At 43.8% G+C, this 27,834-nt stretch overlaps 2 protein-coding genes across 3 annotated transcripts; both read left to right on the plus strand.

Annotated features, from left to right (window-relative positions):
- Window positions 1–110: 110 nt before the first annotated feature.
- On the plus strand, window positions 111–17,682 carry tesk2 (testis associated actin remodelling kinase 2). The gene is made up of 13 exons (XM_086129672.1): window positions 111–507; window positions 5,930–6,262; window positions 7,153–7,272; window positions 9,975–10,096; window positions 11,882–11,930; window positions 14,134–14,280; window positions 14,375–14,460; window positions 15,052–15,136; window positions 15,211–15,294; window positions 15,388–15,474; window positions 15,690–15,831; window positions 16,119–16,667; window positions 16,769–17,682. The coding sequence occupies exons 2-13, from the start codon at window positions 6,140–6,142 to the stop codon at window positions 17,023–17,025; spliced, it is 1,851 nt and encodes a 616-aa protein (XP_085985798.1). The 5' UTR covers window positions 111–507; window positions 5,930–6,139; the 3' UTR covers window positions 17,026–17,682.
- A 561-nt stretch (window positions 17,683–18,243) lies between these two features.
- On the plus strand, window positions 18,244–27,775 carry arhgap30 (Rho GTPase activating protein 30). 2 transcript variants are annotated; one of them, XM_086129644.1, is made up of 14 exons: window positions 18,244–18,292; window positions 19,326–19,539; window positions 19,610–19,712; window positions 19,777–19,921; window positions 20,807–20,889; window positions 20,964–21,071; window positions 21,151–21,269; window positions 21,345–21,504; window positions 21,620–21,717; window positions 22,293–22,364; window positions 22,453–23,100; window positions 23,167–23,330; window positions 24,088–24,719; window positions 25,092–27,775. In XM_086129644.1, the coding sequence occupies exons 2-14, from the start codon at window positions 19,452–19,454 to the stop codon at window positions 26,821–26,823; spliced, it is 4,152 nt and encodes a 1,383-aa protein (XP_085985770.1). In that variant the 5' UTR covers window positions 18,244–18,292; window positions 19,326–19,451; the 3' UTR covers window positions 26,824–27,775. The 2 variants fall into 2 exon arrangements, with proteins under 2 accessions (XP_085985770.1, XP_085985771.1); XM_086129645.1 differs by lacking the exons at window positions 18,244–18,292; window positions 19,326–19,539; window positions 19,610–19,712 and having other exon boundaries at window positions 19,777–19,896.
- Window positions 27,776–27,834: the final 59 nt, after the last annotated feature.

Genomic DNA, 27,834 nt, shown 5'->3' on the forward strand with positions numbered 1-27,834 from the left:
TAAAACCTATACATATTATTATTATTATTATTGACAGTTCACAAAAGCGAACATTAGAAAAACGATTCGCCGACCAGCCTTGTTACTCAAAGGTGGGCGGGGCCGGTAGTCCTGCGAAAGAGGGAATGGGGGAAGACGCCAGCGACGATTGAGGGAGCTGTCAAACGGCAACCATCGCGCTGAATTATCGCCGCGGGCGGAGAAATAAGCGAGCATGTCTCAACTGGTGGGAAAGCGAACATTTTAGGGAGAGAATTTGTGCAGCCCCATCTTTCCCAAACGTGAGAGGCACCGATGTGGGGGGGCGTTGTAGTTTAGTGGTGAGCAAGCTAGCCAACGTTTCTGCTAGCTGCAGTTTTGTTGACAGACGAGCTAAGCAAGCCAGCCAGCGGTCGAGCACCCGATTCCCAGTTATGTTGGCGTTTTGACTTGATAAACGCCCCACTTTCCCCCTTTTCGTCTCTACGAAATTATACAGCATGAAGCCCTCTCTGCAAGTCCAAAAAGGTACGTTCACTTTGGGTATGAGTGTGTAAACTGAAACTTTTATTTCCTGTCTGGCGTCACACAACGACAACTTTCTTACACATTTGTGTCGCGTAAGGCTGACTAAAGACGTTTACTAAGGGCCTCTAGTTAATAAGATTGCTTTCCAGTGAGTCCCTTTTGGCAGCCTGAGCCGTCTGCGGCATCTCGATAATAAGTCTCCTGACCCCCGCGGAGGCTGCTCATTAATGTCGCTGGAGCCCCCGCGGAATGACAGCTATGCCGCGTATCGCTACACTTTGGAGCCAGATGGTCATCGGATAAGAGGGAGTTGCTGCTCCTCGCCCGTTTGAATGTCACCTTGCTCAGGTATCCTGCAAACGTTGCGCTAGGACGTTTAGACCAGGGCTTCACAAACCTTTTGGGGCCAGCCGGATCAGGATTTTTAGTTTTTCTTCCAAGGACTCACTCAGAAGGCAAAAGTACTCCTTAAAGTAAAAAAGTACAAACTGAAATGTACATACTGAAAGTACAACAGTAACTTTTTTTTTTTTACTTTTAATTTAATAACTTGACACCAGAAAAGGTATTAATTAATGTTGCAACGGTATTAATCTCTGGATTTTTGTCGAAAATCTGATACCTCTAAATTTTACAGGGGTCATTTTTCTACATGGACTAATGTCATCGCAGACGCATGCACTACTCATTGAATAGGATGCCGCGATGGATGAAGTCCGTATAAAACCAAGAATTTCCAAAGTGCGGGATTATTTCACCCTTAAAAAAAGTACTTAATGAGCAATGTGTCCGCTGCAAAGCAGAACTATTGCACCACAAGAGCGCCTCCATGATCGCCAACACAAGATAACCTATCAATGTTAGCTAAGTTAACATAGCCTACCACCACAATCCACCACAAAAGCTAGGCGAGAATGTATTGTACTGTCTTGCCACTGCAACTGGTACCTTCCCTGAAAATGTGTAAAAATGTTGTTAAAACTCCCAAATTTGACCTCTGGGTAGGCCCTAAGACACCGTTCTCTAACTCCCGCCAGCAGTCACTGTGTGTTTAATTTATTGCTGACAGCCGCTATTAGTGTGTAATCCAGTGGGACACATCTGGGTGGTGTTGCTATGGCCTACTCAACCCCATCCCCCTGGGCCATTCCCCTAGGATGCCCATCTGGTTTGCGCTAACAACAGGCCGCATTTTACACTACAGAAAAAGAAAATCCCACTCCCATTTTTTCCTTTCTGCTTCCTGTGGTGTTTTCAGTGAGTGATCTCCACATATGTACAAAGGGTGTAGTTATAGGGAGTAAATATAGAAGGAACATGCGCCTGTTTCTTGTTCAAATAAACGTGAGGTTAGGGCGCTCGTTCACGTGAATGATAAGCCGATCATTTTGTGTTTATGTTGTGATGAGAATAAGAAACTGCACAACATGGCTCAAGCCAAATATTTCCCCTTTGGAATACACTAATGGATGTTGAATTCATCTTTTATGTACCTTACAAGTGGTCGTAGTCACATTTTAACTTGTAGCTAGTTAGTAGACAGCTATCTATTTGCGAGTGGGTAACCCTAGTAGCTGAGCTTGACAGTCATCATCTTCATTTCACATTCTTCACACCCAGATCCTCATTCTTGTAATAAAAAAAAGCCACCAAATGTCTAAGAAAAAGGCAAATTCACAAGAATCTACCTTTTGATACCAAATGATGACACGACGCTAGCCAGTCGACAGCTTGTTACATGGCGAGAGGATAGCGTCAGCGGCTAATGTAAGCGGCCATTATGATATTTGTCTTCTCACGTCGTTCTCCTAACAGCCAGGTCCTTCTTGGGAAAAAAAAGCCTCTTGCAAGGCAAAGGAAAATACAAAGTCAACAAAACATTACCTTTGATAACAAGTGGTGAATCAAAGCTAGACATTCAATGGTTAGCCTATGTCTAGCATTAGCAGCTAACCTTTATTAAGGTTGCTGTCATCTTCTCATGTTTTGTTTTGCCTACCTATTATTAAAAAAATGATTAATAAAAACATGCTAATCCTTTGATAGTCACTGAACTAAGCTTACTCGAGGCATTTGGGAATCTGGCGAGACTTTTGAGGTGCATTTTTACCGAAAGGTTTGGTCACTTTCGAATGCTGGTTTTAGGGACCTGTTGAAACTAGAAGGAAGTCCCTTCCCCCAAATATAAAGATAGTGGTATGTTTGTGTGGGGTGCTGCCGGCTGTTTCCAATCAAGATCGAATTTGAATAGTAATTGCAATCTATTCTCAGCAGCAGCGGCGGCCGTGGCTGCGTTCAAAAGAAGCGCGCCTCCTGCTCGGCTATTCTCGCCGGTAAAATTAGAGAGCCGAGCTTGAGGCCTGGCGCGGGCCACTCGCGTTTTTCTTGGCACGCCGTGACTATGTCTCGGCGTTTGAAGCAGACAGAAAACTAGAGAAAGGAGGGAAGAAGGGGATGAGGAGCCTTTTAAGGACACGATGAGCTCATGAGTGATTCAGTGGTCGTGATGACATGTTAATAGAACACAACAGACGCCGCTTTTAGGTTGTGATCTTATGACACCACAACTTGGCTTTGCTTTGAATAAGGCGTCTTTTCTTGCCTTTGATAGGCGTTATTTTTAACGAACTAGAGTGCCTTGCACGAATGAACTACACAACAATGAATGTTCATGCGCGCTGGAAAGAACTTGCAGTACTTTTGAATTATGTAAATGACATTATTGAATGATGAGCATGAGGTCAGACTTGTGGTAAAAGCTGTCGAAGGACATACTGTGCACTTACCGAGGCTGCGTTACACTATCATGATATAGTAGGTGATGATTAGGTTTGGTGTGATGTCTCCGTAAAGTTCTGGTTAGGAGTTAGAGTTGGAGGCTGGTGGTTCGGATGACGATGTACCTGGGGAGTTTGGGTGGGGGGGGGGGGGGGGGGGGTGTGCTCCTTTGCGGTTCGGACGATGTCGCTGAATGAAGAGTTAGGCTTAGCGGTTCGGATGACACGTTTCTCCAGGGTTAGGGTCAGGTGGATATCTCCGTAGAATTGGGTTTAGGATGATCTCACTCGAGAGTTAAATTTCGAGCTGTAGGGCTAATTAATGGGTCAGGGTGACATCTCTGGAGAGTAAGGGAAGGTGGATTTGGAGTTCTGTTGATGTCCCCCTGAGAGTTGAGTTTGAGAGATGGCGGCTAATTTAGTGTTAGGATGATGTTGTTCAAGTGTGCTTAGCAGTTACGATGACGTCGCTTGAGAGTTATATGGTGGCGTTTCTGAAGATGTGGTTAGGTGGGCATCTCTGTAGGGTTTGGGTATCGATGCTGGGAACTTCGGCTTGGGGCGTTCAGGATTTTGGTTAAGGGTTAGGTTGACATTTCTTTAGGCTCAGAAGCCATTTTTCAGTCAAATTCAGGTTTGTGGTTAGGTTGATATCACTGGTGAGAGCTGGGATAAGGTTGGAGGTCAGGGTGATGTCACTGGAGGGTTGTGGTTTAGGGGTAGGGGTAGGTTTAGTGTTGTGTCTCCAAAATGTGTGTGTTTAGGGAGTTCTGGTTGCGTGTTGGTGGTTAGAGTGATATCTCTGGAGAGTTGTGGTTAGGGGGTTACAGCTACGTGATGTGTCTGAAGAGGTAGGAATAGGGTTGAAAAGGTTGGGGGGGGGCTAGTGTAATGCCTCTGAAGAGTTATGGTTGGGGGTTCGGGAAATTTCTCTCAAGAGTTAAGGGGTCTTAGCTGTTAGGATTAGATGGACATCTGCAGTGTTCGGGTTAGGGTTAGGTCTTGGCGGTTGAAGTGACTTTTCCGAAGAGCTTAGGTAGGGTTAATGATGTCTCCTAAAAGTATTTTAATGAACTTCTAGTAAGGTGTTTTGTTTTGGGTTTTTTTGCAATTAGCTGCAAAAGATAAAAATATGTAATATCAGTCTTCTCTTGAACAATCCTCTGAGGGAAGAGTGAACTGTTGCCAAAGTCATTACGATGACATCAAATTGTAGATGCCTTCTGAAAAAAAAAAAAAGTCTCCCTGTGAGTTTGCTCTCACATAATTTGTTTTCTCCCCTGGATGTGCATCACTCGGTCGGGTCTAAGCACAGACAAGTTCAAAGCAAACTTTGAAGCGGTTCGTTTGAGGTAACAAAGCCATCCAACCTGTATCCAATCGAGCTGCTGGGGCACAAAAATATTGAAGTTGTGATGAATTAGTATTGTAATCACTAACATCACATTTAACTTTTTTTTTTGAATACAGATATTGAAATGTATCATAGGTATACCTCTCATATGGCCTCATAATCTCCTATTGTGAGATATCTGTCCCTACAAATGAGCCAATCAGGGTGAAGGTGACTTAAAAAAATTGTCATAAACAGATAAAGCTTAGTAAAGACGTCTTTGGTTGTAAGCATCTTGTCTTTCCGCTACACAAGCTGTCTTCCAGTGGACGTGGACCGCATTGTCCATATCATTAATAAAGTTGTCAACCGTGTTGATTTGTGCCGTTTCACCCGGCAAACCCTTTTTCCTGTTTACATCTTTGTGACCAATAAAAGAAGAATCGCGCTCTCACATGGTACCGCGGGAATTTCATTTCGCTTGAACGGTTTTATGACTGTGCGAAAAAGTCCTCATGGACGGTGGAAAAAACATGCGATGAAAGGATTCTATTCCTGTCTAATGTCTAGTTCCAAGTCTGGTTTTTGTGGAAGAAATCATGGTTTCTGGAAAAGAGGAAGTCTGAAGTATTTAGCATCAGAAATAAAGGTGACCTTTTGCCACTGTGAAGTTCCTCCTCTCGTCCATGTTGTTAAAAAAAGGAACGGCACAAAGGTGTTCACGTCACCTGAGAGCCATTTCTCGACTAATCCCCAAACAATCACCTACTGTTTCAGCCGTTATGCTTCTGAGCTGTATTTATCAGTGATCGTGAGAGCCCCTCCACTGGTCCACTTGACATTTCTGGAAAATAAATCGGAATGATTTACAGGGCCTTGATGGAACATTATTCTAATGGAATCATTTTTAGAAAGGATCGTTGCAGTATCAATCGTGCCAATCTGAACCATGCAAAATAATAATGAAATTGTTTTAAGAATTGATGCAACTGTCGCGTGATAGTTTTGGAATCAAATGGTGTCGCATCACTAATTTGATTTTTATTTTTTTAATGAATAATACTTTTTTTTTAAAGACTTGGAGTCATTTGGCAGTGTTGTAGATGAGACGAATATCATTAATAAATTGGCACCATGGAAAATGATACGAATTGATTTTAAAAAATCGATTGGAGTTTTGATTTGATTGTACGTTATAGTCCTTGAATCAAATTGTCAACCGTGAATCACGGCACTAATCAATTCGTTTTTTAAAAGAAATGTAGCTGAATTCATTCCTGAATGCCGTCTCATCACCTGATTGATATTTTAGGTCTCCATCGGCTCATCACCCGACATGTGAGAGCGCCCCCGCCAAGGTGGACCCCCCAAGCTCTGAGCGGCCGCCGCTGAGCCCACCTCGGCAAGTCGACAACAAATCTGGTGCTCTTGTCATGTGGGTACAACACGGAAGAAGACTCCCGTTACCCCAACTGGTGTCGCCATCTTTATCATTATCATCATCATCATCATTATCGTCGTCATGGACCGAAATAAACGCAACTCTATCGCCGCGTTCCCCACGCGACCTGAACGCCTCGCCGAGGACAGAGACGGTGTCGCGGGGCTAGGTGTGTGCGAGATGGGCGTTGGACCACCGTCGCAGGTCAGTCTATCAGCATACGTTGAAAAGATGCGATCATAATATTGTATTGTATAATGCACATGGAACGTGAGTTTGGATAAATAAAGGAGTAGATGTTGATTTTTTCCCCCCACCCCGTGGTACAGTTATTGTAATACATAGTGTATAGCAGGGCTGTCAAAACAATTATTTGTTGTGGGCCACATTGAAGTTACGGTTTACCTTGGGGGGCCGTGATGACGGTGAATTATGTGAAACCAAAAATGTTTAATCACCTCCACATATTACATACACAGTGCACAACAAATTGATGCATAACTAGTTTTAAAATCAGAAGTCAAGAATAATTACCTGATTAAACATTGTTTACATTCATGTAATGAGGGGTTTGATCATGAGAAAATGTTTGCAATATCATGTTATTATGGATTACATATGACAATTTGAATTTTTGGTTCAGACTTTAGCAAGGATCATGGAACTTGACATGCTTGATTTGCTTTCGTGGGCCACAAAAAATGGTGTGGTTGGCCAAATCTGGCCCCCGGGCCTGGACTTTGACACATGTGGTATATAGTGTCGTCCGAATATATTTTGCTGGGTTTTATCCTTTGTGTGTGTGTTTTGTAACGGTCACTTTTTCACTACTTCATTGTCCAAAATCCTCTGCATTTTAATTTTAGAAATTTTAATTTTTAAATTTAGTTTCTTCTTTTAATCTAATTTTCTCGATTTCTTTAAATCAACAACTTTTTGAAAGATTCACTGTTTTGTTTTTATCCACACTTTTTTTTTAATTGATCCATGCCTTTTCAGTGGACATCCACGACATATTACAAGGAGTAAAACTTCTGGGCCCTATTTTGGACGAAAGTACTTCACTATTGCTGAATTGTAATGTTGTCCTCCAGGTGGGCAGGGTGTGCCCTTCGTCCTACCGGGCCCTCATCAGTGCCTTCTCCTGCCTTACGCGCCTTGACGACTTTACCTGCGAGTGGATCGGCTCCGGTTTCTTCTCTGACGTCTACAAGGTGGGTGTGAATTGATTGATTGATTGAATCACGTCACAGCTACGCTGATTCTTCAAAGTGTAAAATCTTGTCTTATGAAGCTCCTGGTCATTTGTTTTCGGTGGTCGCCTCCATCCACAGCTGACGTTTTGAGCTCAATATGGATGCCAATCACTTAACTCATTCACTCCCAAAGACGTTTTTGAACGTCTTTTCAGACTTGGTCCAGAATTGGCTGGTACTGAATGAGTTAAGAGACAAATAGCTTGCCAAATACAACATAGTGGCTTAGTTTTATATTACACAACGATATGTTTTTGTCCCCCCCCCCCCCTTTTTCTTTTTGGTAGCGGTGTAGCTGCAGGCACACTCGCATCTCTTCTCTTGCGCTCAGCTCCTCTATAGGTAGCAGCGAAGCAGCGGGTTTGACGTTATATCGATTCGTTGGAGGGAGAGGCAACCTGAAAGATACTCTTAAATATATCTGCCTCGTCTGATACAAAAGGCGTCGGCAAAGAGTTGAGGGAACCACAGACAGGTTTGTGACAGGTTTGACATGTCCAAACCACTTCACTTCAAATAGAAGTTTAATGAGTGTAAATTATTTGGTGACAAGCGAGCTTGTTCCCCACCGGGTGCATTTAATAAGATCATAAATCAAGAGTGTCGTTTCTGGATAAGAAACGTCATGCACGACCCAAACTACGTAGTTGCATGGGATTTTTAATTTTAGCCTACACAAGCCTTGAAACCAAAATCTTGGATTCAGACTCGGGTGACGAAAACCACGTGATCAGACCTAGGAAATATATGCAAATGGCCACTGCTTCAGCCTCCAGTGAAGAAAGACAAAATGCTGGTCGTAATGTCACTGAAAACGTCACAATGTTTCTTGAAGGGGCAGTTAGCCCAGAATGACAATTAAAGTTCGATACGATTATGAAAGTCAAACACCCATCCATTATCTGAGCCACTTTATCCTAACGAGTGGCGCGGGACTGGTGGAGCCTATCCCAGCCGACATCGGGCAGACATGGGCCGAGCTGGTTGCCAGCCAATCGCAGGGCACACACAGACACGCACCCATTCACACCCAAGGACAATCTCGTGTTCAATTAACCGACTGTGCATGCTTTTGTGTTAAGAAACCGGAGTGCCTGGAGAAAACACATGCAGGCAAACGTGGAGAAAGTAGGATATGCATTTTTAAAATGACTTGTTTTATCAATTGACTTATGGACTCTAAGCCATGTGGAAGGAAAAAAAAAACGTAATCACTTTTACTCACACACTATAGTTAGCATAGCAGTGTGTGGGACACGCCCACAGTAAATTACGTAGATCCAATGAAATGCGTTCTAAGCGACTTACCATAGTAATGATACGTGTGGTGAAGCTGGAGAACGGGGGGGGGGGGGGGGGGGTTGAATTGTGAGGAATGGGGCAGAAGTGGGTGTTCAAAAGATGAACGTTGGGGGGGTTGGGGTCCTTCTGGTGAGAGGCCATCTGTTCTTCCTGCTGTCCTGTCAAGCCAAGCCCCCTTCCAACCAGGCATGCTCGCATTAAGAACTGAAGCTCAAACCGCATCATCGACTAAATGGCGTTTTCACCCTTGAGATTAAAATGCTGATTAATACATCATAGCATAAAATAGCAACCATTGGCGCTAGTACAACCCTTTTTTTTCTGACATGTTTTCATTGTCCATGTTATTTGACAAAGCAAGTCATTTTGATCATGTATATACCATTTTCGTCCACATGAACATTCCGCACCTCCCTTTATTGATATAATTGTTTTCATGCATGGGAAATGCTTCACAAAGTGCTGTACGTAATAAAGCAACAGGAACAAAACAGAATTAAGTGCTGTATACATACACGTCCTGTTATAGTTGTGCATTTAAGCACATGCCGAGCGATAAGATGAAGTGAGGAATTAAAATGAAGAGGCTCAAATGTTCATGGTCCATGTAGTTCACAATACTGTGTTCTGCTAATAACACTTAATACTGAGGCACTTATTGACTAATGCACCCGCTCATTCTTGATCGAGTGAATTTTGTGGAAGAAGTAAAACGTCGCAGGTTCCTCTTCATTTGGTGATTCACGTGCATCTTAAACGCAGGTGGCCAAAGCATGCCTCATTCAAATTAAACGGCACTAATAAACCAACAACCGGAGGGTTCTGGAACCACACAAATGGAGAGTAACCTGGCCTATTTAACAGATGTGGTGCTTTAAATATCGTGGCAATTTTCATCTCGCGATATTGCAATATTGCTATATCATAATATAACATAATGCTAACATTAGCCAAAAATGTCAACCCTGTCCTTGTGTCTCGTGTCAGCAAGCTCACCCTTTAAACAATAGTTTTCGGAAGTGTATTGTCAGTCAGTTAACTGCTTGCATTGGACATCCAGCTGATGCTTTGTCACTCCAGTGTCAATGTTTATTCATGAGCCTTGCGTAATGCCGCGATGCGGCGATACGCTTATCAGAGTGTGTACACCGCAAGACGAGCATCGCCGGGTTACGTGACCATTATCTAACCGCCTGACGGATGGAAAATAAAATCCCGATGATGCCCAATCAAGGCGAATTGATCCATGTGTGTTCCATTGTCGGATGGCTGACCTTGCTTCATCCCAAGTATGCGCAGTGTCGTCCCCCCCCCCCCCCCCCGGTGGCTAATCAATGGGTAATTGACGGCTTTGGCAGGTGTGGCACCGAGCGTCGGATCAAGTCATGGCCCTCAAAATGAACAAGCTCAGCAGCAACAGAGCCAACATGCTGAGGGAAGTGCAGCTGATGAATCGCCTCTCGCACCCCAACATACTCAGGTGCGCTCCCGTCCACCCAAAAATAAATCAGGAGACATTTGTAAATAAATAATAAAAACAGATATATGTGAAAAAATATTTCCATTGTATTAAAAGGATTAAAAAAAAACTATTAACAGGAAAATAGGAAAAAAATACAATAAACATATTACATCAATCATAAAAACTAAAAAAGTGTGACATCGACATTGCCTGCATGAACTAATACAAGAAGAGAAAAGACAAATATTCAAAGTGTAAATTGTGATGATGTCATTTCTCGATTAAAATGTGTAAAAGCAAACACATACCAGACAATCGAATTCAAATAGCATTTACCATAACTATTAGAAATGTTTTTTCAATAAAATGATTATAAAATCAAACAAATCTTATCTAGTTATTGAAAAAAATACCACATAAAATGTCAATATATAATAATCAAAATAGAAAGAAATATACTGAAATATGGACACAATATACAGGAATTGAAATGGCATCCACCAAATTAAAACATTTTTTAAGACAATAAATTAACACTAAAAAACTGACAACTAGATCAAATATTTTAATGAATACAATCTATAATCTAAAATATATGATAGTCGTGATTCTAGTTTATTTACATGAGTTTTGTAGAAGTCAACGTACGTTACAAAGTAGCAGCAACTTTGCTGCCCCAGTGTTTTGTTGTTGTTGTTTTTCCTGCATTCTGTAGCGTGTGGGCAGGGAGGCGGGGGTGGTGGTGTGGAGGGCAGGGGGGGCACGCATGCATAAGTGCGTTTATGTGTTTGTTATACAAAGCCATCCTTGTTGTGGATGCCTCCTGCAGCAGGGTGTGTCTTTCTGTGTGATGTCAGCGGACAATGAAGGGGCTCGTTGTTTTACTCCAAACAAGCTGAGCTTTTCTGTCGGCAGCGGGAGCGAGCCCCTCTACGATTGTGTTTCTTCACAAGTTGATCGCACACAAAACAAACGAGAAAAAAAACATACATTATCAAACCATCCAAATGTTACAAGAGTGCTGTGAGAAGCAGGCAGCATGAACTGGATCTGAAAATTCAAATTTAAGGAGAGATTTCAAAAGAAGGAAAATGTATATTTAAGATGATGTGGTTTTGGGAGGTTAATAAAGTTTAATAAAAAATATTTTTTTAAATGTGAAATGTAATATATTAAATGATACTTTATGTTTTAAAATATATTTCACAACCTAATGGATCTCAAGTAAAAACGAATTTGAATGGTGCACCGGTGGCTTGAGATGCAAATGACCAGACTTATCAGGTAGCCGTTGACACTGTGCAACAATGTTTCCTCCGTCAAGCAAGGAAAATCACTTTATTGGCGACTTAAACGCTCCCCAAGTGTCGGCGTCGATTATGCGATCGTCGAAGCCAGTCTAAGCATGTTTGTGAGACGCGTGTGGACCTCACCTTGATCGGCCAGGTGCAGAAGAAAAGTCTGCAACCGCAAACCGGCAGGAGGAGACGTTTGTCTTGTCTGGTCTTGTCTGCTGCTGGAATCTCTGGAATTGTTCTCCTTAGTTTTCATGCTTATATGCTCATTGTTATTGGTCCTTGTACTTTATTTTTTTGCTTAGTTTACGATTTATTTCTTCATTTATTTATTTTTACTCGGTTAATAATTGAGAATCGAGAGAGCCCAATTGTTTCCGACTGCTAACTTCACAGCCACTCCTAAAAGTGAATGTCAAATAATGATCTAATGAGTGATATTTTTATGACATGCTAATCGCAACGTTTGCCTTTTTTTTTTTTTTTTTTTTTTGCCGCGTTGCTGCAGGTTCAAGGGAGTGTGCGTGCACGAGGGCCAGCTTCATGCTTTGACGGAGGTAAGAGAACCCATTTTTATAGCCGGGCTTGACTGAAAATAGTTAAAGGGTTGTGGACATTAGTTACTTCCCTGGCAGGTAAAAACATTTGCAACAAAAATAGACGCGTCATGAAATAGCCTACGTGTGTGTGGCCCGACTCGGGTGGCGGCCTTATGCTGTTTTGCTCTTTTGTCATCTGACCCTCAGTAGGCCCTGAGGGCAGGGGGGTGCGGGGGGGGGGTGCGAGGCTCCCTCAAATGGAGAAACAAGTCACCGTGGAGGCAGGGCACGGGCTTCATAAGCACAAACACCACCATTAGTATTTTCCCCCCATTCCATACTGGTGTATTCTCTTATCCTAAAGAGACCTTTTTGAAACTTTTTATTGACGAGTAAGGTTTTCAAGTTTACAGCACCACCTGTTAACAGCTTTGGTGTCTGCAGATGCAAAATCACGTAAGCTCATTTAAAAAATTCTATTTGCTATGGACGGCAATATAAAAAAATATATATATACTGTGTATATATATATATATATATATATATATATTAAGGTTTAAATGGATTTATTTTTTGAATCTTCCAAATACATACTGTTTTGCCTTTTCCTTGAAACTTTTACTCGTTCTGTCTGACCACACTTGGGACTCAAACCCACAAAAAAGTTGCAATGTGTTTTCAATTAGAAAAATTGAACTCTACTATATTGTATTTTATATAGTTACATTTTTTTTTTAAACGCGTGGTCGTCATATTTTTTTTGGGATCCAAGAATTTTGATATTTCAGATATTTAATGCCATTGGCGAGTTGGCTAAAGTTGAACTTAAAAACTTAAGTAAAACAAATATGGAACAGCCGAATGAAATATGTTATGATGTAGTATATTTATAAATTTATTAAACTATTTATTTCGAACCTGCTTAAAATAATTCCACAATATAAGACAGTAACTTGTATTTAAAAAAAGAATAATAGCAACATTTAAACCGCCCTAAATAATCAATACAACAGCGGGAATAAATGATGTGCTTACGCATACAGATCATTTCCTTGTTTAAAAAATTTCAAAGTCAGAGGAAGAATGAATTTATATAACAGTATAAATTTAGGAATATGTTATATCTATTTATGAAATTAAATGTAATACTATATGCCATATTCCATATTAGAATACCTTCAGTCATCAATTACATATTTAACTACCATTGTGTAGTTATCCATCACTTTAGATTAATTTTCAATGGGGTTACATTTTTTCCCAAACATACTGTACATTCCCCAAGGAATTTTTATTGATAATTTTTTGCTTTGGAGGATAGTAGCACTTCGCAAGCGTCCAATCAGATTGCACTGTCATCATCCCAGTTGAGGGTCATTTCTTATGGAGTTACAGTATTTAACAGCGTCAGGCTCTTGGCCTAAATCCCAGCCTTGATCCGCGCTAACCGCTCGCGTTCCGTGACGCCTTTACGTTGGGATTAGTGCCTCTTTATGGCGGGGTCAGCAAAGTTCTTTCGGATCAAAGAGCCAAAGACACCCTTCGCTCAACGGAGCGATAACGCCACTTCCTGTCAAGCCAACCCAAGCGATGGCATGCCAGCGAGCCTGCGGGAGAATTCTCTTAGTGACCCAGAACCTCGCGGTCCGCCGCGCAGTCTTTGGCATTTCGTATTCGCCCAATACCCGTCCAACTGGCTCCGCTGTCAAATGAATACCGAGTGCAAATGTCGGGTTGAGCGCAGATCCTGTTGAAGTTGTGTTATTCTTCTTCTTTACACAAACAATAGTCAAAGCCTTCCAAAGTTCACAACTGCCATCTGATATTTTAACGGTCACATGAAATCCTCATCAAATATTTTTGTATTGTCTGCCATGGTATTTTTTTTGGTACTATTCCTCTCATATTTGTCATGTTTCTTCCATCCAATATTTGTGTATTTTGTCATATTTTTATAGAATTTTCCAAATATTTTTATCACGTTTATTTTTCAAACATTTTTGTATTTTCCATTTAAAATGAATGTGTTGTTCGTCCCATATTCTTTTCTCCTTGTTGTTTTTACATATTTTTTGGTAATATTTTTTCTTTTTTTTAAAGCTCATTTATGAATTATGTGTATGTATTTTTTAATCAGGTTCTGTGTGTTTATATAATTTATCTTTCTTTCTGGGTTATTTTTTGTTTGTTTTGTTTTGGGGTTTTTTGTGTTTGTTTGCAGTACATCAACGGCGGCAACCTGGAGCAGCTCCTGGACGGCAACAAGCACCTGAGCTGGCTTGCCAGAGTGAAGCTGGCCAGCGACCTGGCCGGGGGTCTGGCCTACCTACACGCCAAAGGCATCTTCCACCGAGACCTCACCTCCAAGGTGGGCGGGCCGGCACGGCGGCTGACTTCCACTCATATACCATCTTCCAAGTTTGGAGATCATCATGAGGATTTTTGTTGTGGTCTCTTGCCAGAACTGCTTGATCAAATGCGACGACAGCGGCGGCTACACGGCGGTGGTGGGAGACTTCGGATTGGCCGAGAAGATCCCCGCCAATCTGTACGTGCTCCTCTTTCTCCTTCACTTACAGTTGCTTTACAAGTGGGTCCAAAATATTCGAGGCGGTTCTCAGTAGGAGACAAAAGCACTTTTTAAAATTTTTTTTTTTTTACCCTCCAACAATGCAGTGGTTCGGTGGACAACATTAAGCAGCTGAAATCCAGTTTGTTATGCACTAATCCTAACTTGATTGTGCAATCGTAAGAGCCTTGTTGCTCCCAAGTAGTACTTTAATTGACACCAGCCCCAAAAATGAGGTTAAGTCTAAAGGGGGTAGGGGGGGTTCCCACTGCCTTGAAGTGGTCATGTGGCGCTAAAAGGACAGACTCGATTACCAACACGCCTTTTGTTTTTCAGTGGATTGTTTCATATTTATGGTCTTGAAGTGTTTTTCATAGGAATATTTACTGAAACTATGACTTTACTATTGCATCAGTGCGGGTGAATAATAAACCGAGAGAGCTGTTTGATTATGATTTAATTATTAATTATTTAAAACAGTATTTCATGAAATGATTTACTTTGGGACACATTTTTATTTTGTATATTTATTTGTGAATAGTTTTTTTTTTTTGTTTGTTTTTTGTGCAGCACGGAAGGAGCGAAGCTTTCGGTGGTGGGATCTCCTTTCTGGATGGCTCCCGAGGTTCTGAGAGATGAACCTTATAACGAGAAGGTTTGTGTGCACGCACTTAGGAACCTCGTCGAAGACGCGTGGCCGGCGGTACCAAATGATTTTCTTCCTTTCAGGCCGACGTCTTCTCCTACGGCATCATCCTGTGTGAGATCATCGCCAGGATCCAGGCTGACCCCGATTTCCTGCCACGCACAGAGGTGAGTGTAAAACTCGGTCCACCTGCCTGCTACCCTGCTCAAATATTTTTCATTTGCATCATTTCACACACGTTTCTTTGTGTCATTGAGCAGAATTTTGGCTTGGACTATCACACCTTCCAGCACATGGTTGGCGACTGTCCACCCGACTTCCTTCAGCTGGCGTTCAACTGCTGCAATGTAAGTCCATCTCGACGCCTTCCGATAGGCTGTCTCGTCTTTAACTTGGAATCAAATAACCTCTGTAATCTGAAGACCATGTCCTTGACCCCAATCTCCTGGGGTCCTCTGACAAAAATTTGAAGAAGTGACCAGCCTGTCTTTATTATTTCTAAAAGCGATTTACTTGATATTTTCTTCCAATGATTACTTTTTTTTTTCTTTTGGTCTTCCAGATGGACCCCACGCTGCGCCCCTCCTTCCCGGACATTGTGGGACACCTGGAAGACACATTGGCACGTCTGAAATTAGGCGAGGAAGCTCACCAGTGCCCCCCACTGGCTGGAGAGGGAGACAAGAAGACGATGGTGTCGAAAGGTTTGTCACTTGCATAAAATGGAAAATATACGGACGTGGGAGCTTTCTGAGGTACTGTCAGGAGCCCTGACAGAGGCGGGACATCACTGAAATGTAAGGTTTTCTGCAGCGCTGAAACAGTCATGTGATTTGGGTTTAAAATTCTTTTTTTTTTTTTTTTTAATGCTGACATCTAATTATCTGGCTCAGTTTGGATTAATTCTGTGTCTTATTTTATGCGACCTCTGTAAAAGAGGCTATTGTTTTATTCTGAACTCATTTTGAACTTCCTGTGTGTCCAATGAAAGGGGAGAAGATTCAGGGCCTAAAGCGACTCAACCCGCTGATTTTTCCCGATGACAAAATCCCGCCCAAATCTCCACGCCCCCGCCGCAACATCTGGCTGAGTCGCAGCCAGTCGGACATCTTTTCATGTAAGGCAGCGAGGAAGGTGAACGTGCAGGACCCGTACTACGAGCCGCCGGCCTCGCGGCGGGCCACCAAGGCGCACAAGGTCAACCCGTTCACAGCACGCGAGGACCTGTGCGGCGGCAACATCAAGTTCTACGACGTGCCCAGCAAGTCGGTGTTCTCGCTGGTCTTCGATTTGCGCTCGCCGCCGGGTAGCGCTTTCGCCAACCAGCCGCCGCCTCACGCCTCGGCTGCTGCCGCCGCATCCTTCTACTGGCAGCAGCTGCCGGGACGACAGTGTCACTCCTTGCCCGTATCGCCTCAGCTGCCTCGCTCAGAGTTCTTGTACCGCCACAACGCCGTCACCGGAACCGCCCCGCCCATCAATAACAACAACAACGGGCCGCTGCCCTGCAAGACGCACCCGCTGGCCTCAACTATGACATGTGAGTGATTAATAAAATAGCATTTGAGGAGGGGTTTGCAGATTTTTTTTTTAATCCACTATTGTTGTCTCAAAAATAAGCAATTGCGTCTGCTTTCTCAGCGGCCACCTGCTGGCCTGAGGCGGGCCCGACGGGCAGTGAAGCTCGAAACAAGGCGGCGCTGAGCAGCTGGGCCAGGAAATACACAGTGGTGGAAATCCCGCCCTACTGTGGGCCAGAGGCGGAAGACGAGACAGACACCGATGACGACGATGTGTTTGGCGAGAGCTGGTCTCCGAACATCCCCCTTGGCGAGGCCATGGACTGCTCCAGCATGTTGGAGGACCAACACATGCATGTCATGCCACCTCTGGACTGAAGGGGGCGTTGTGGACTTCAGATTCCGAAGAAAGCGGATTATGAGATTTTCTAACGCACCAGTCGCATTCAAAACGTTATTGATCATATTCTTTGTATTTATTGTTAATATTACGGGATGACTTTGATTGTTTCCCTCCATTCCCCCAACCCCACCCCCACCAGAAGATCAAGTTTTTGCACCAAAACGGATCTCTTCGGTAGAACTGGAGAAATCGCTGCTTTCGTTCCCTCCAAATTCCGACAAAATGCGCTTTCGATCCGTAATGGCTTTACTTGCTGTTCCTTGAGTGGACATCCTTAATGCTTCTGTTGGATTCAAAATCAGCTTGATGCAGTTTCAGGCATTCACCAGCAACCATGTTGTCCTGTTTTTTTTTTTTTTAATCTTCTATAAGCAATTAAGAGATTATTTAGTTTGCGTCCATAGGAACTAAAATGCACTTTTCTGTCATCTTTTTCTATGCAAAAAATAATTTCGCACTGTTGCGCAGAATCGAGGATGTAATATTTATGTGTATAAAAAAAAACAAATACAAAAAACAAGTCTTACCTTTGTATATTTGTGTAAAATATGTGCAGACTGATTTTGCTTTGAAATAACAAAGCTTCCCTCCCGAGTGTCATTTCAGTCTCAATAAAAACTTTTTGAATCGGACCTGTAAAGTCGTGGTGCAAGTGTTTTGATAGATCCATGTCTGTCTAAGCTTGGATCCCTAATTTGAAACACACCAAGGTTTGACACCATAGCCCTATCTTGAAATCCTTGTTTGAAACCCAGACTTGAATCCCTACTCCTGGCTTGAAACCTTCATTTTTAAATACGTACTAACTCACTCGAGACACAAATTGGACACCCAAACTTTGTTAAAAATCCTAATCCTATTTTGAAACTCAGACCGAGGCTTGAACCCATAACCTTGGCTTGTAACCTTCAGCCCTGAGTTGTAACTTCTCAAATGACATTCACACTGTTGTGCAGGATTGAGAATGTGATATTTATGTTTAAAATTTTTTTTTTTAATTCTGCTCAAGTTCTATTTCAGTGTCAATACAACTCTGGCTCGGACCCATCTTGGAAATTGTGCAAGTATCTCGAAACATCCGCGGAAGGGAACCGGACGCTATGAAGAAGAAACAGCGTCGGCGAAGTCTCTCAGCCAATCAGAACAGTTTGCAGCCGAAGCGGCGTTCAGGAAGTCAACAGAGGGGAAGTTTAGTGGTTTTCTTGCGTCACTTCGCTTTGTGTTTGCAGATGCAGACTGAAGGTAGGACAGCAATTTTCTGTCACTTTTTACAAAAAAAAACGACTCTGTGGATGTTCTCAAGACCCACACTGAAGGGTGCAGATGTCGGGAGATTACGCAGAGGAAGTGATGGGAGATTTGAGTTGACTCACTTCAGGTTTTTCCCGCTACATCGACAGAGAGGCCTGTGGGCATCGGTGAAATTGTCAGATAGGGGTCGGCGATCGCTTAGGTCAAGTCCCCAGTCTTCATTTTTGTTTGGTTTTAAGTCTCCAGTCCAAAAGATGCCGATTGGTTAGTTTTACTTGAGTCGGGAGAGGCATGGGTGTGGCCTTTTGACGATAAATCAAGTGTATCAGTTAAAGGTGGGGGAAGTGGTGAACCGCATGTGCACGATGACGGCGATTGTCAAGCTTTTTAAGGGCCTGGGACTTTTTACAGGACAGGCGTTTTTCCAAGTACCCCCTGATAATCTTTTGACCCGGAAATGTAACTACCACATATGCAAGTGAATGTCATAAGAATTTTTTTTAAAAATCATGTTTGTTTCTCTTCTACTATTCTCTTAAATTATTTTCAAAAGGGTACCCCGAATGCAGCATGTCTCCATGTTGTCAGAGTACTAGTGGTGCACAGGCTCCCTCTAGTGGTACATGATAGAATTGCTGAATTACATGTTCAAACTGCAGATTGTGGCTTCAACAAGTACAGTTCAGTTGTGTTTAACTTAAGCATAAAACATTTTTATTTAATCTTTTAAAACAAATCTATTTTGAAACGTATTGTTATACTGTACTATTTTTTAAAAACTTTTTTAGTCAACTAAAATATTTATTTACAATTATATGTTGCTATGGCCCCACTAGACTAAACACAGTAAGAAAACGTAAGCAACATAGTAAAAGGGAATGCAAGAAATTACCTAAGGGTTTTTGTTTGTTTTTTGGGGGGGGGGGGGGGTTGTGGCCACACATGATGATGCAGGTCAAATCTGGGCCGAGCCTTGAGTTGACACCCTCGCCTTACATGGTCCTTGTTCATCCTCATTTGACAGACCTGAGTAGATCAAAACCACAATGTCCCCGCAGTGAGGACGACGCCTCAATTTCCTTGAGAGTCCAGTCACATCTAGCCCAAAACAGGGCTGGGCTGGCGTTGGGATTACAACAGTTGCCAAGCCATGAGGAGAGTCCGGAGAAAAGGGGCCAGCAAAGACAAGGTGTTTGGTTGTGATCTTCTGGAGCACCTGAACGCCACCGGCCAGGAAGGTACGTTGGGGGGGTCCCGGACCACAAAACACCTGGACCTCTGAACTTTTATGAAGGTCTTCCTCTGCAGTCCCTCAGGTGTTGCGGTGCTGCAGCCAGTTTGTGGAGGAACATGGCGTGGTGGATGGAATCTACAGGTTGTCTGGTGTTTCATCCAACATCCAGAAGCTCAGGTGAGTTCTTCGCCCGCCCATTCTCCGTCACACCTGTGACCCTTCTTGTCGCCTCCACAAACAGGAGTGAGTTTGAGGGCGACGGGAACCCGGACCTCAGCAAGGAAGTGTACCTGCAAGACATCCACTGCGTCAGCTCCCTGTGCAAAGCATACTTCCGGGAGCTGCCCAACCCGCTGCTCACGTACCAACTTTATGACAAGTTTGCCGTTGAGTAGTATCCGACACGACACACTACACCCGTGTGGATTCTTTCAATGCCAGAGCCGTCAAATTCAGTAAAAAAGTGATTGCATGAGATTTGGCTGAAACAAGATCGGCAATATCAGAGACCTCCACCAAAACGTTTTTTTTTTTGTCCATCACCTCGACATGTTAAATGTGAGTTTCTATGTTGAATTGACATCGCAGCCAAACATGCGATGTGGATGAAAGTGTGTCACCACAGGGAAGGAAACGTACCCTATGAATAGTGTCTCTCAAGAACATAAATCTCTGACAATGCTTTCAGAAAGTTATCACCTGCAAAATCATACTCCTATACTAATCAAAAATTCATACCCGTTGAGGCAGTGCGCCTTAAATGCTAATGTTTTGGTCATGTCGTTTCCAAAGAAACTGATCATCTGAGGCGTGACAGAAGTGTCAAAGTGTCAAAACCCTTGACACTTTGACCCTAACCCTAACCCTTCACCTGCAAAATTATACCGCTGCCTAAAATTTTGAACTGCAGTCTGCAAGAGCCTTCTTTAGCTGATGAGATTCGACCTGTCTCAACATGGTAAATGGGAGTTTCCGTGACAAATTTACATCGCTGCTATAAATGAAATCTGGGTCGGCTACAGATTGAATTTGTGAATTTACAGTGATGGGATCGACACCACTGCGAGCATGCTGGGAAGAATATCGAACTGTTGTATGTCAAGACAATAGGAAGTAACCACCAAACCTTGGTGGCATCAATAGATGTTAGTTAGTTAGTTGCACGATTGAGGAATGACGAGAAAGGATAAAAATGAGAGTACATTTTGAGATGGATGTCTTTCCATCCACCCAGCTACCAAGAACACGAACGTTTCTTCTACTTGCTGCAGGAGGCTGTGGCCGTCCAGCTGGAGGAGGAGCGACTGGTGAAAATCCGAGATGTCCTGAAGGAACTTCCGCCGCCGCATTACAGGTTCGGTTTTTCGACGTTCTATTGTGTTCACTCGTACCGATTGTGTCTGAATGTCTTTGTCTGCCGCCCTTCAGAACTCTGGAGTTTCTGATGTGCCACCTTGTCAAAATGGCCTCATACTCACCAGAGACCAACATGCACGCCAGGAACTTGGCCATCGTCTGGGCGCCCAACCTGCTCCGGTGTGGACGTCACGCTTCTCCTTCATCCCTTACGAAGACGCTTGAGAATTCAAATAATCGGTCAAATCTGCTCTTTAAGGTCAAAGGACATTGAGGTGTCCGGTTTCAGTGGCACCGCCGCCTTCATGGAGGTCAGGGTCCAGTCCATTGTCGTGGAGTTCATCCTCACACACGTCCCCGAGCTGTTTCCCCGGCCGAGTAAACACAAACACGCGAGCCTGTGTCGCACTCGCCCTCCGGCTACAATGTGGTAACTCTTCCCGTTTCTTTCAGACGTCACGCACAGCAGGAGAAAGTCTCTTCCCTCCCCAACGGCAATCTCCAGCCAGGAGGAAACCCTCTTCAAGCCTCCAGAAAACTTCGGACACATCAGTCCAGGGGATAGTCCAATTCCGATCCGACCTTACCATGCCATTATAGAAGGCACCGATAAGTGAGTAGACGATTTAACGGTGTGTTCTCATGGATGTTTGAGAACTGCTCAGACATCGAGAGAACTTGTTCTTTGGTCTTATGTGGGTTCTTGCGGCACATTTTGTTCACCTCAGGAGAAAGGGCTCCTTCAAAGGAAGGAAGTGGATGTCCATTTTCAATATCGGCAGTCGCTTCCACGACCCGAGAAGACGGCATAAACACTCGGCCAAAGGTATGTTGAGTAGAACTTATTCCATTTGTGGTGAGTCCGTGATCGTGTTGTGAATTGGAACACAAATCAATTCGGGTGGTCGCTGAAGCTTATGACTGCACACAAATCAGAGGAGCAACATGGTTGTGTTGAGTTTTTATAAAAAGTGTTTTGAGGAACATCACCGGACCCACCATGGTCACGGTGCCGCTGCACATCACTTCCAACTTAGCTTTGGGTCTTCTACAGGGAGGTGGGAGTGACAGGGTGGTCCACCGTGGTAAAGATAAAGATGGAAGTGATCAGGAAGGAGACAACTATGTGGAGAGGAAGCATAGTGGAAGAATGGAAATGAAAGTTAAAGTTAAAAAGTGTTTTATAAAAACTCAAGGGGAGAAGCACTCACTAGACAAGCTAACAGTTGAGCTAGCTTCTTTCATTTCCTGCTCTACCCAATCTTTTCCTTCCTTGGATTTTCCGTCTGGATTTCAGTCCGGATGCCCTAAATCTGTCTACCCTGCTTTACTAGTCCAAATGGACTCCAAACTACATCTTACGTCAACACTATAATTAATAATTATAATTTTTGTGTACAGAGAAGGACTCATCGGGGTTGCGTCCAGCTCGAAGCATGGACTCTCTCAGCATTGCGTCATATTCAAATGAAGGTGCTGCTCTCCTCACCCTCATCAACATCCTCACTATCAGATTCTCAAACCTCCAAATGTAGATCTCTCATTGTTCCTTTTATTCCAGATTCTATTCGTCCTCTGCAGACGTCTCGCTCCACCAAAATGTCCAACTTGGAACCTGCAGCATCACGTAGCCCCTTAGGCGGAAGTGAATATGCCGTGACCTACCGTAGGGGGACGGGACTTATGAGCGGGGGCACTCAGGGCACCTACACGGCCCTTGACCCCGAAGGTGCCGCGGACGGCGACTCTGTCCAGTCCAGTTCGCCGGGAATCTCCACGAAGGCAGGCCGCAGAGCGGCCATGCACATCACCGGACCCACCATGGTCACGGTGCCGCTGCACATCACTTCCAACTTAGCTTTGGGTCTTCTACAGGGAGGTGGGAGTGACAGGGTGGTCCACCGTGGTAAAGATAAAGATGGAAGTGATCAGGAAGGAGACAACTATGTGGAGAGGAAGCATAGTGGAAGAATGGAAATGAAAGTTAAAGAACTTAAGGAAGCTAAAGCAGAGACGAAAGAGGTGGCACACGGGAAGGAAATCATTGTGGATGAAGATGCAAATACATTCGTTGACAAAGAAGAAGAGGCCAATAACGAAGAAGCAATTGGGGAAGACTGCAGAGCGGAGCCAGCGGTAAAAGAAACCCGTGCCAAAAGTCTGAGTTACGATGTCGATGAAGACGTTTGTCAACAGTATGTCCATGAAGGTAATGTCCAAATAATGTATCATGATGCATGCCTGCTCGCCTCTCATTCAAACATCTCAATTGCAGAAATGGAAGGAGTGCCATCCACCAAATGCGAGGACAACAATATTTTTGACTCTTCCGGCGTCCTCAACTCAACCGAGGTGGAGCAAGATGACCAAGAGCTGTCGGGCTATGTTCAAGATAACTTTGAATTCCTGGATCATTTGGACTGCAGCGTCTCCTGTCAGGTTATTTGTTGTTATTTTTTTTTCTTTTTAATGGGTAGTAGGTTTTCTGTGGATTGTTATTTTGTAATCAGATAAGCAGAATGCCTCTGCATGTGTTTAAAACTTCCCGTGAAGACTTACGGATTAAGACTAAAAGGTTTAATTGGGAAATTTAGCCAAAAGTCCAAAGTCTTGATTAAGCCCCAGAACAAAAACATACTCTCTCTTCTATTTGAAAGACAGACAGATAGACAAAGACCTTGTTTGACACTGGGGCTGAATAACCAAAACCTGAAAGACCTCAGTGTATTTTTAACCAAAATTAAAGGATCAAAAGAAAAAAGTCTTGCTGGGACCAAAAAGGACATTAAAGGGCCTTGCCATAGTTAAAGACCTAGGACTATCTTTAGCCAAAAGAATAGGCTCCGATAAGCATGGTCTTACTAAGATTTGGACCAAAAGACCAAGATCTTACTAAAGACTCGGACAGTAAGAACTTGGCATTCTTTGAGACTTGTACCTACAGACAAAGATATGGAATGTAATAATGTACCGTGACTTGGGCCGAATGACCTTTGCGTCGCTTAAAGACTCTAAACGTTGCCTTGCTTAAGTCTTAAAAGGACACAACGTGGAGGAGAAGCAGCTCAAGAATATGCTTGAGACTTAAGTTGTAAATAGTAGCTGAACTTACGACTGGTTGGTGAACAGCCCAGAAGTATTTTATCGGGAATATATTATCGGTTCAGCGTCAACCACTTCAAACTTGTCTTTTCAGATTCCTCTCCACTTCCTGCCGGACTGTACCCCCCAAGTGAATGAATTCTCCGTTGAACCTCCTGGACATTCCGACGACGAGTACGAACTGATAGAGCAACCACCTCTTGACGCCACGGGGCCCGACCTCAGGCTAAGCGTGTGCTGCGAGTCAAATGTTCAAAGCCAACTGAAGCCCCAGCGGCCGCGCAGCATCGATGCGAACGAGCGGCACGCAAAGTCCCTCAGCTTGCCTCATATGACCTCGCCCGTGTGTAAACCCGAGGAGTGTTGCAGCAACGACGACGAAGACGACGCAGCAGATGACGACGCAGCAGATGACGACACAGCAGATGACGACACAGCCGACTTCTACAGCAGTGATGAAGACAGCAGCTTGTTTGCTAGGAGCCTCCCTGCGGACTTCTTTCTAGGCAATGTGTGTGATGTTCTACCGGAGGACTTGCCAGCCTGTACTGCAGATAGCGCTCCGGCGGACCAGTCACGTCAACCAAAGGAATGCAATTCTGAAATCTCTGCCGATAAACAACAAAATGATGGAAATCAGAGCCAGGATGACATGGACACAGTCAAAGAAATGATACCACAAATTGAAAAGCAAATTGACCACCGAGAGGAGCACAACGGTCCAAGGTGAAAAGGATTTGGCTCTAAAATTTCCATTTGCGATATGATCCTTCCTAAAACTGTAACTTAGTGATCTAAAAGGGCATTTAGTCGTGGGCACAAGTAAAAACAACGAGTTAAATCTACACCATCTAAATCCTCACCAGGTTGTTACTCAGCCATGCCCTACATATTGATTACACGCAACATTTTTTAAGGGACTTAAAAGGATTTCTAAAGTATACGAGAAGAAAAAAAATCCCTCTGTGCTTACTGCTCCTGTAGTGTGGTGTCCTCGTGGTGACCAACACGCGTCTGGAAATTTCTACACACGACTTGTTTTAACCTGCATCTGTAAAGCGAGAAGAAGCTTAACCCTTCTCTGATTTCTTTGTGCAGAAATGAAGATCTACGAATCAAGGAAACTGGTCCAGAACCTCTCCCCATAGAAGTGCATTCATACCATTGTGTGGATTTGCAAGAGCACACGGATGAATCAAGTGTTAAGGCTATTGACGGTGTAGAGGTTGACAAGATAAGACAGGAAGACGATGAAGAAGAAGAAGAAGAAGTGCATCACTTCTCTACCTCTGAGTATACTAAGAAAGAAACTTCCCCGGTAGAGGAGTACCGAGATGTTTCGGAGGAAGCCACAGAGGAGTTTAAGGAGGACCAGAATGATGGAGATGAGAATAACGGGACTGAGGATGTGACTGCTGAAACTATCATAAATATGCCGGAAAATCTCTTGACAGAAGACAGAGCGGTATCAAGTTCTGAAAAGACACAGGAGGGTGACCTCGGGACGGACGATGCCTTTGGAAAAATCTGGGACGAGCTCGAGGAGGTCGTGTGTGAACTCATTGAGGATGAGGAAAGAAAGACATGGGATAGCAGCGAGACCAACGAGATGGAGACAACTGCAGGAAAGAACCCCGAGGATACGGACATCAATTTACCAGAGAGATGTGGCCAAGAAGGAGTGGTTGTGGGAAAATCGGTGCCTACAGAAAACAAATCAATGGTTGAGGAAGTGAAAGTGACAACAAGTCTTGCAGATGCACCACTGAAAGAGGTCAGTGTTGATGTTCCGGAGTCTGGAGAAGAGGTGAGCTCTGAGGAGCGAAGATCTGAGAGGCGTGAACAAGGACAAGAGGTTGCGGAATTGTTGGTACCCAATGAAGTCCAACCCAACCTTGAGAAAGTGACAGTGACACCAAGTCTTGGAGATGAACCCCAGGAAAAGATCACATCTGACGTTCTGGACACTGGACAGAGTGGGAGGTTTGAGAAGCAAAAACCAGAGAGATGGGAATGGGAACAAGAGGGTACGGTTCCCAAAAAGTTGGTGCCACAAAAAGACAAACCCAGTTGTGAGGAAGTGACAATGACACCAAGTCTTCGAGATGTGCCCATGAAAGAGGTCAGTTCTGATGTTTTGGAGTCTCGAGAAAGGGTGAGGTTTAAGGTGCAAGTACCAGAGAGGTGTGAAGATGAAGGTGCAGATTTGGAAAAGTTGGTGCCCAAAGACAACAAACTCATTTGTGAGGAAATGATAATGACACCTCGTCTTAGAGAGCCACCCCTGAAAGAAGTCAGCTCCGACTTTCTCGACTCCATAGAAGGTGTGAGCTTTGAGGAGCGAGGACTAGAAAAAAGTCAACACCAGGGGCCAGTTATGAAAAAGTTGCTGCCCAAAGAAGATGAACCCATTTGTGAGGAAGTGACAAGAACAAGTCTTCGAGATCCACCTGTGCAAGAGGTCATCTCTGATATTCGTGAGTCCAAAGAAAGTGTGAGGTTTGAGGACCGAGGAATAGGAAGGAAGTTGGTTATCTCAAAACTGCCAAAAGTTTACCAAGTGAAAGCGGTGCCAGTGGTGCTGCCCAAGCCCCAACACTGCAAGCTAGCTGCCCGGAGCCTGCGACAGCAGCAGCAGCAGCAGCAGCAAGACAGGAAAGATGCCTATGCACCGGATGATGTCGGTGCCAACTGCAGCAGGGACATGTCCCAGAACAGCCCTCTCAGTATGTGCTTCGACGAGGCTGTTGCCATAGCCACCATGAGGCGGGAGAAGGAGCGCGAGTCTGAGCGGGAAAGGCAACGGGATTGGGTGGGTGAAGTACAGTGATGGTCCAAAGGTACGCGGTTCACAAAAACTTTGTGATACTGGACTTCCAGGTGATTTTTTTTTTTAAGATAAACCAAGAATGCACAATTACCTTTTCAAGTTAACTTAATTTGACCTTCTCAAAACTTGTGAATGCACATTTCTGTTTCAGTATATGTGTAATTTACTATTTTCTAACAAGGAGCTGAACAATAAAATTCACAAGAGGTGTTTGATCAGGGCGGCCCGGTAGTCCAGTGGTTAGCACGTCGGCTTCACAGTGCAGAGGTACCGGGTTCGATTCCAGCTCCGGCCTCCCTGTGTGGAGTTTGCATGTTCTCCCCGGGCTTGCGTGGGTTTTCTCCGGGTGCTCCGGTTTCCTCCCACATTCCAAAAAAAACATGCATGGCAGGCTGATTGGACGCTCTAAATTGTCCCTAGGTGTGAGTGTGGGCGTGGATGGTTGTTCGTCTCTGTGTGCCCTGCGATTGGCTGGCAACTGATTCAGGGTGTCCCCCGCCTACTGCCCGAAGACGGCTGGGATAGGCTCCAGCACCCCCCGCGACCCTAGTGAGGATCAAGCGGTTCGGAAAATGGATGGATGTTTGATCAATGAAAATTTTGCCTGGTGAGCTTATTGTTGGAGAACAGCTAGTTGTGCAAGAAGTATTGAAACATCAGACAGGTGCACGTGCATTCAAAAAGTTGAGAGAAGTACAGATTAAATTCACACGTAAAGGTTATTGTGCATGAGAATATGGGCCAGTTTTTGCTGAATATCGAAGGTGGGGACATTTTGGAGGGATCATCCAATTGCAAAAGTATTTGGATATTCACTAAGCCAAGTACTTTCAGATGTCATTTTTAGTGTTGACTAAACTTCAAATTGCGCTCACTTCTGTCTGCTGTCTATGGATGTATATGTAGTTAAAAAAAAATTGACATATATATGTATTAAACCTGTCTTCTATTACCTCCCTGCCATTATTATTATTATTATTGATATTATATATGTCCGTTATGTTGTGCATT

The sequence above is a fragment of the Hippocampus guttulatus genome, chromosome 14 (assembly GCF_054856545.1).
Source record: "Hippocampus guttulatus isolate MCC_2025c chromosome 14, RoL_Hgut_1.0, whole genome shotgun sequence".
In the NCBI taxonomy this organism is placed as follows: Eukaryota; Metazoa; Chordata; class Actinopteri; order Syngnathiformes; family Syngnathidae; genus Hippocampus; species Hippocampus guttulatus.

What these genes read in the sequence shown, in the direction of transcription:
- tesk2 (XM_086129672.1), top strand. Translation starts at nt 6,140, where the DNA reads ATGGACCGAAATAAACGCAACTCTATCGCCGCGTTCCCCACGCGACCT. An exon ending in GCGTTGGACCACCGTCGCAG is followed by an intron (nt 6,263 to 7,152) that starts GTCAGTCTATCA and finishes GTTGTCCTCCAG; the next exon opens with GTGGGCAGGGTGTGCCCTTC. An exon ending in ACCGAGACCTCACCTCCAAG is followed by an intron (nt 14,281 to 14,374) that starts GTGGGCGGGCCG and finishes GTCTCTTGCCAG; the next exon opens with AACTGCTTGATCAAATGCGA.
- arhgap30 (XM_086129644.1), top strand. Translation starts at nt 19,452, where the DNA reads ATGAGGAGAGTCCGGAGAAAAGGGGCCAGCAAAGACAAGGTGTTTGGT. An exon ending in GAACGCCACCGGCCAGGAAG is followed by an intron (nt 19,540 to 19,609) that starts GTACGTTGGGGG and finishes CTTCCTCTGCAG; the next exon opens with TCCCTCAGGTGTTGCGGTGC. An exon ending in AACTTTATGACAAGTTTGCC is followed by an intron (nt 19,922 to 20,806) that starts GTTGAGTAGTAT and finishes TACTTGCTGCAG; the next exon opens with GAGGCTGTGGCCGTCCAGCT.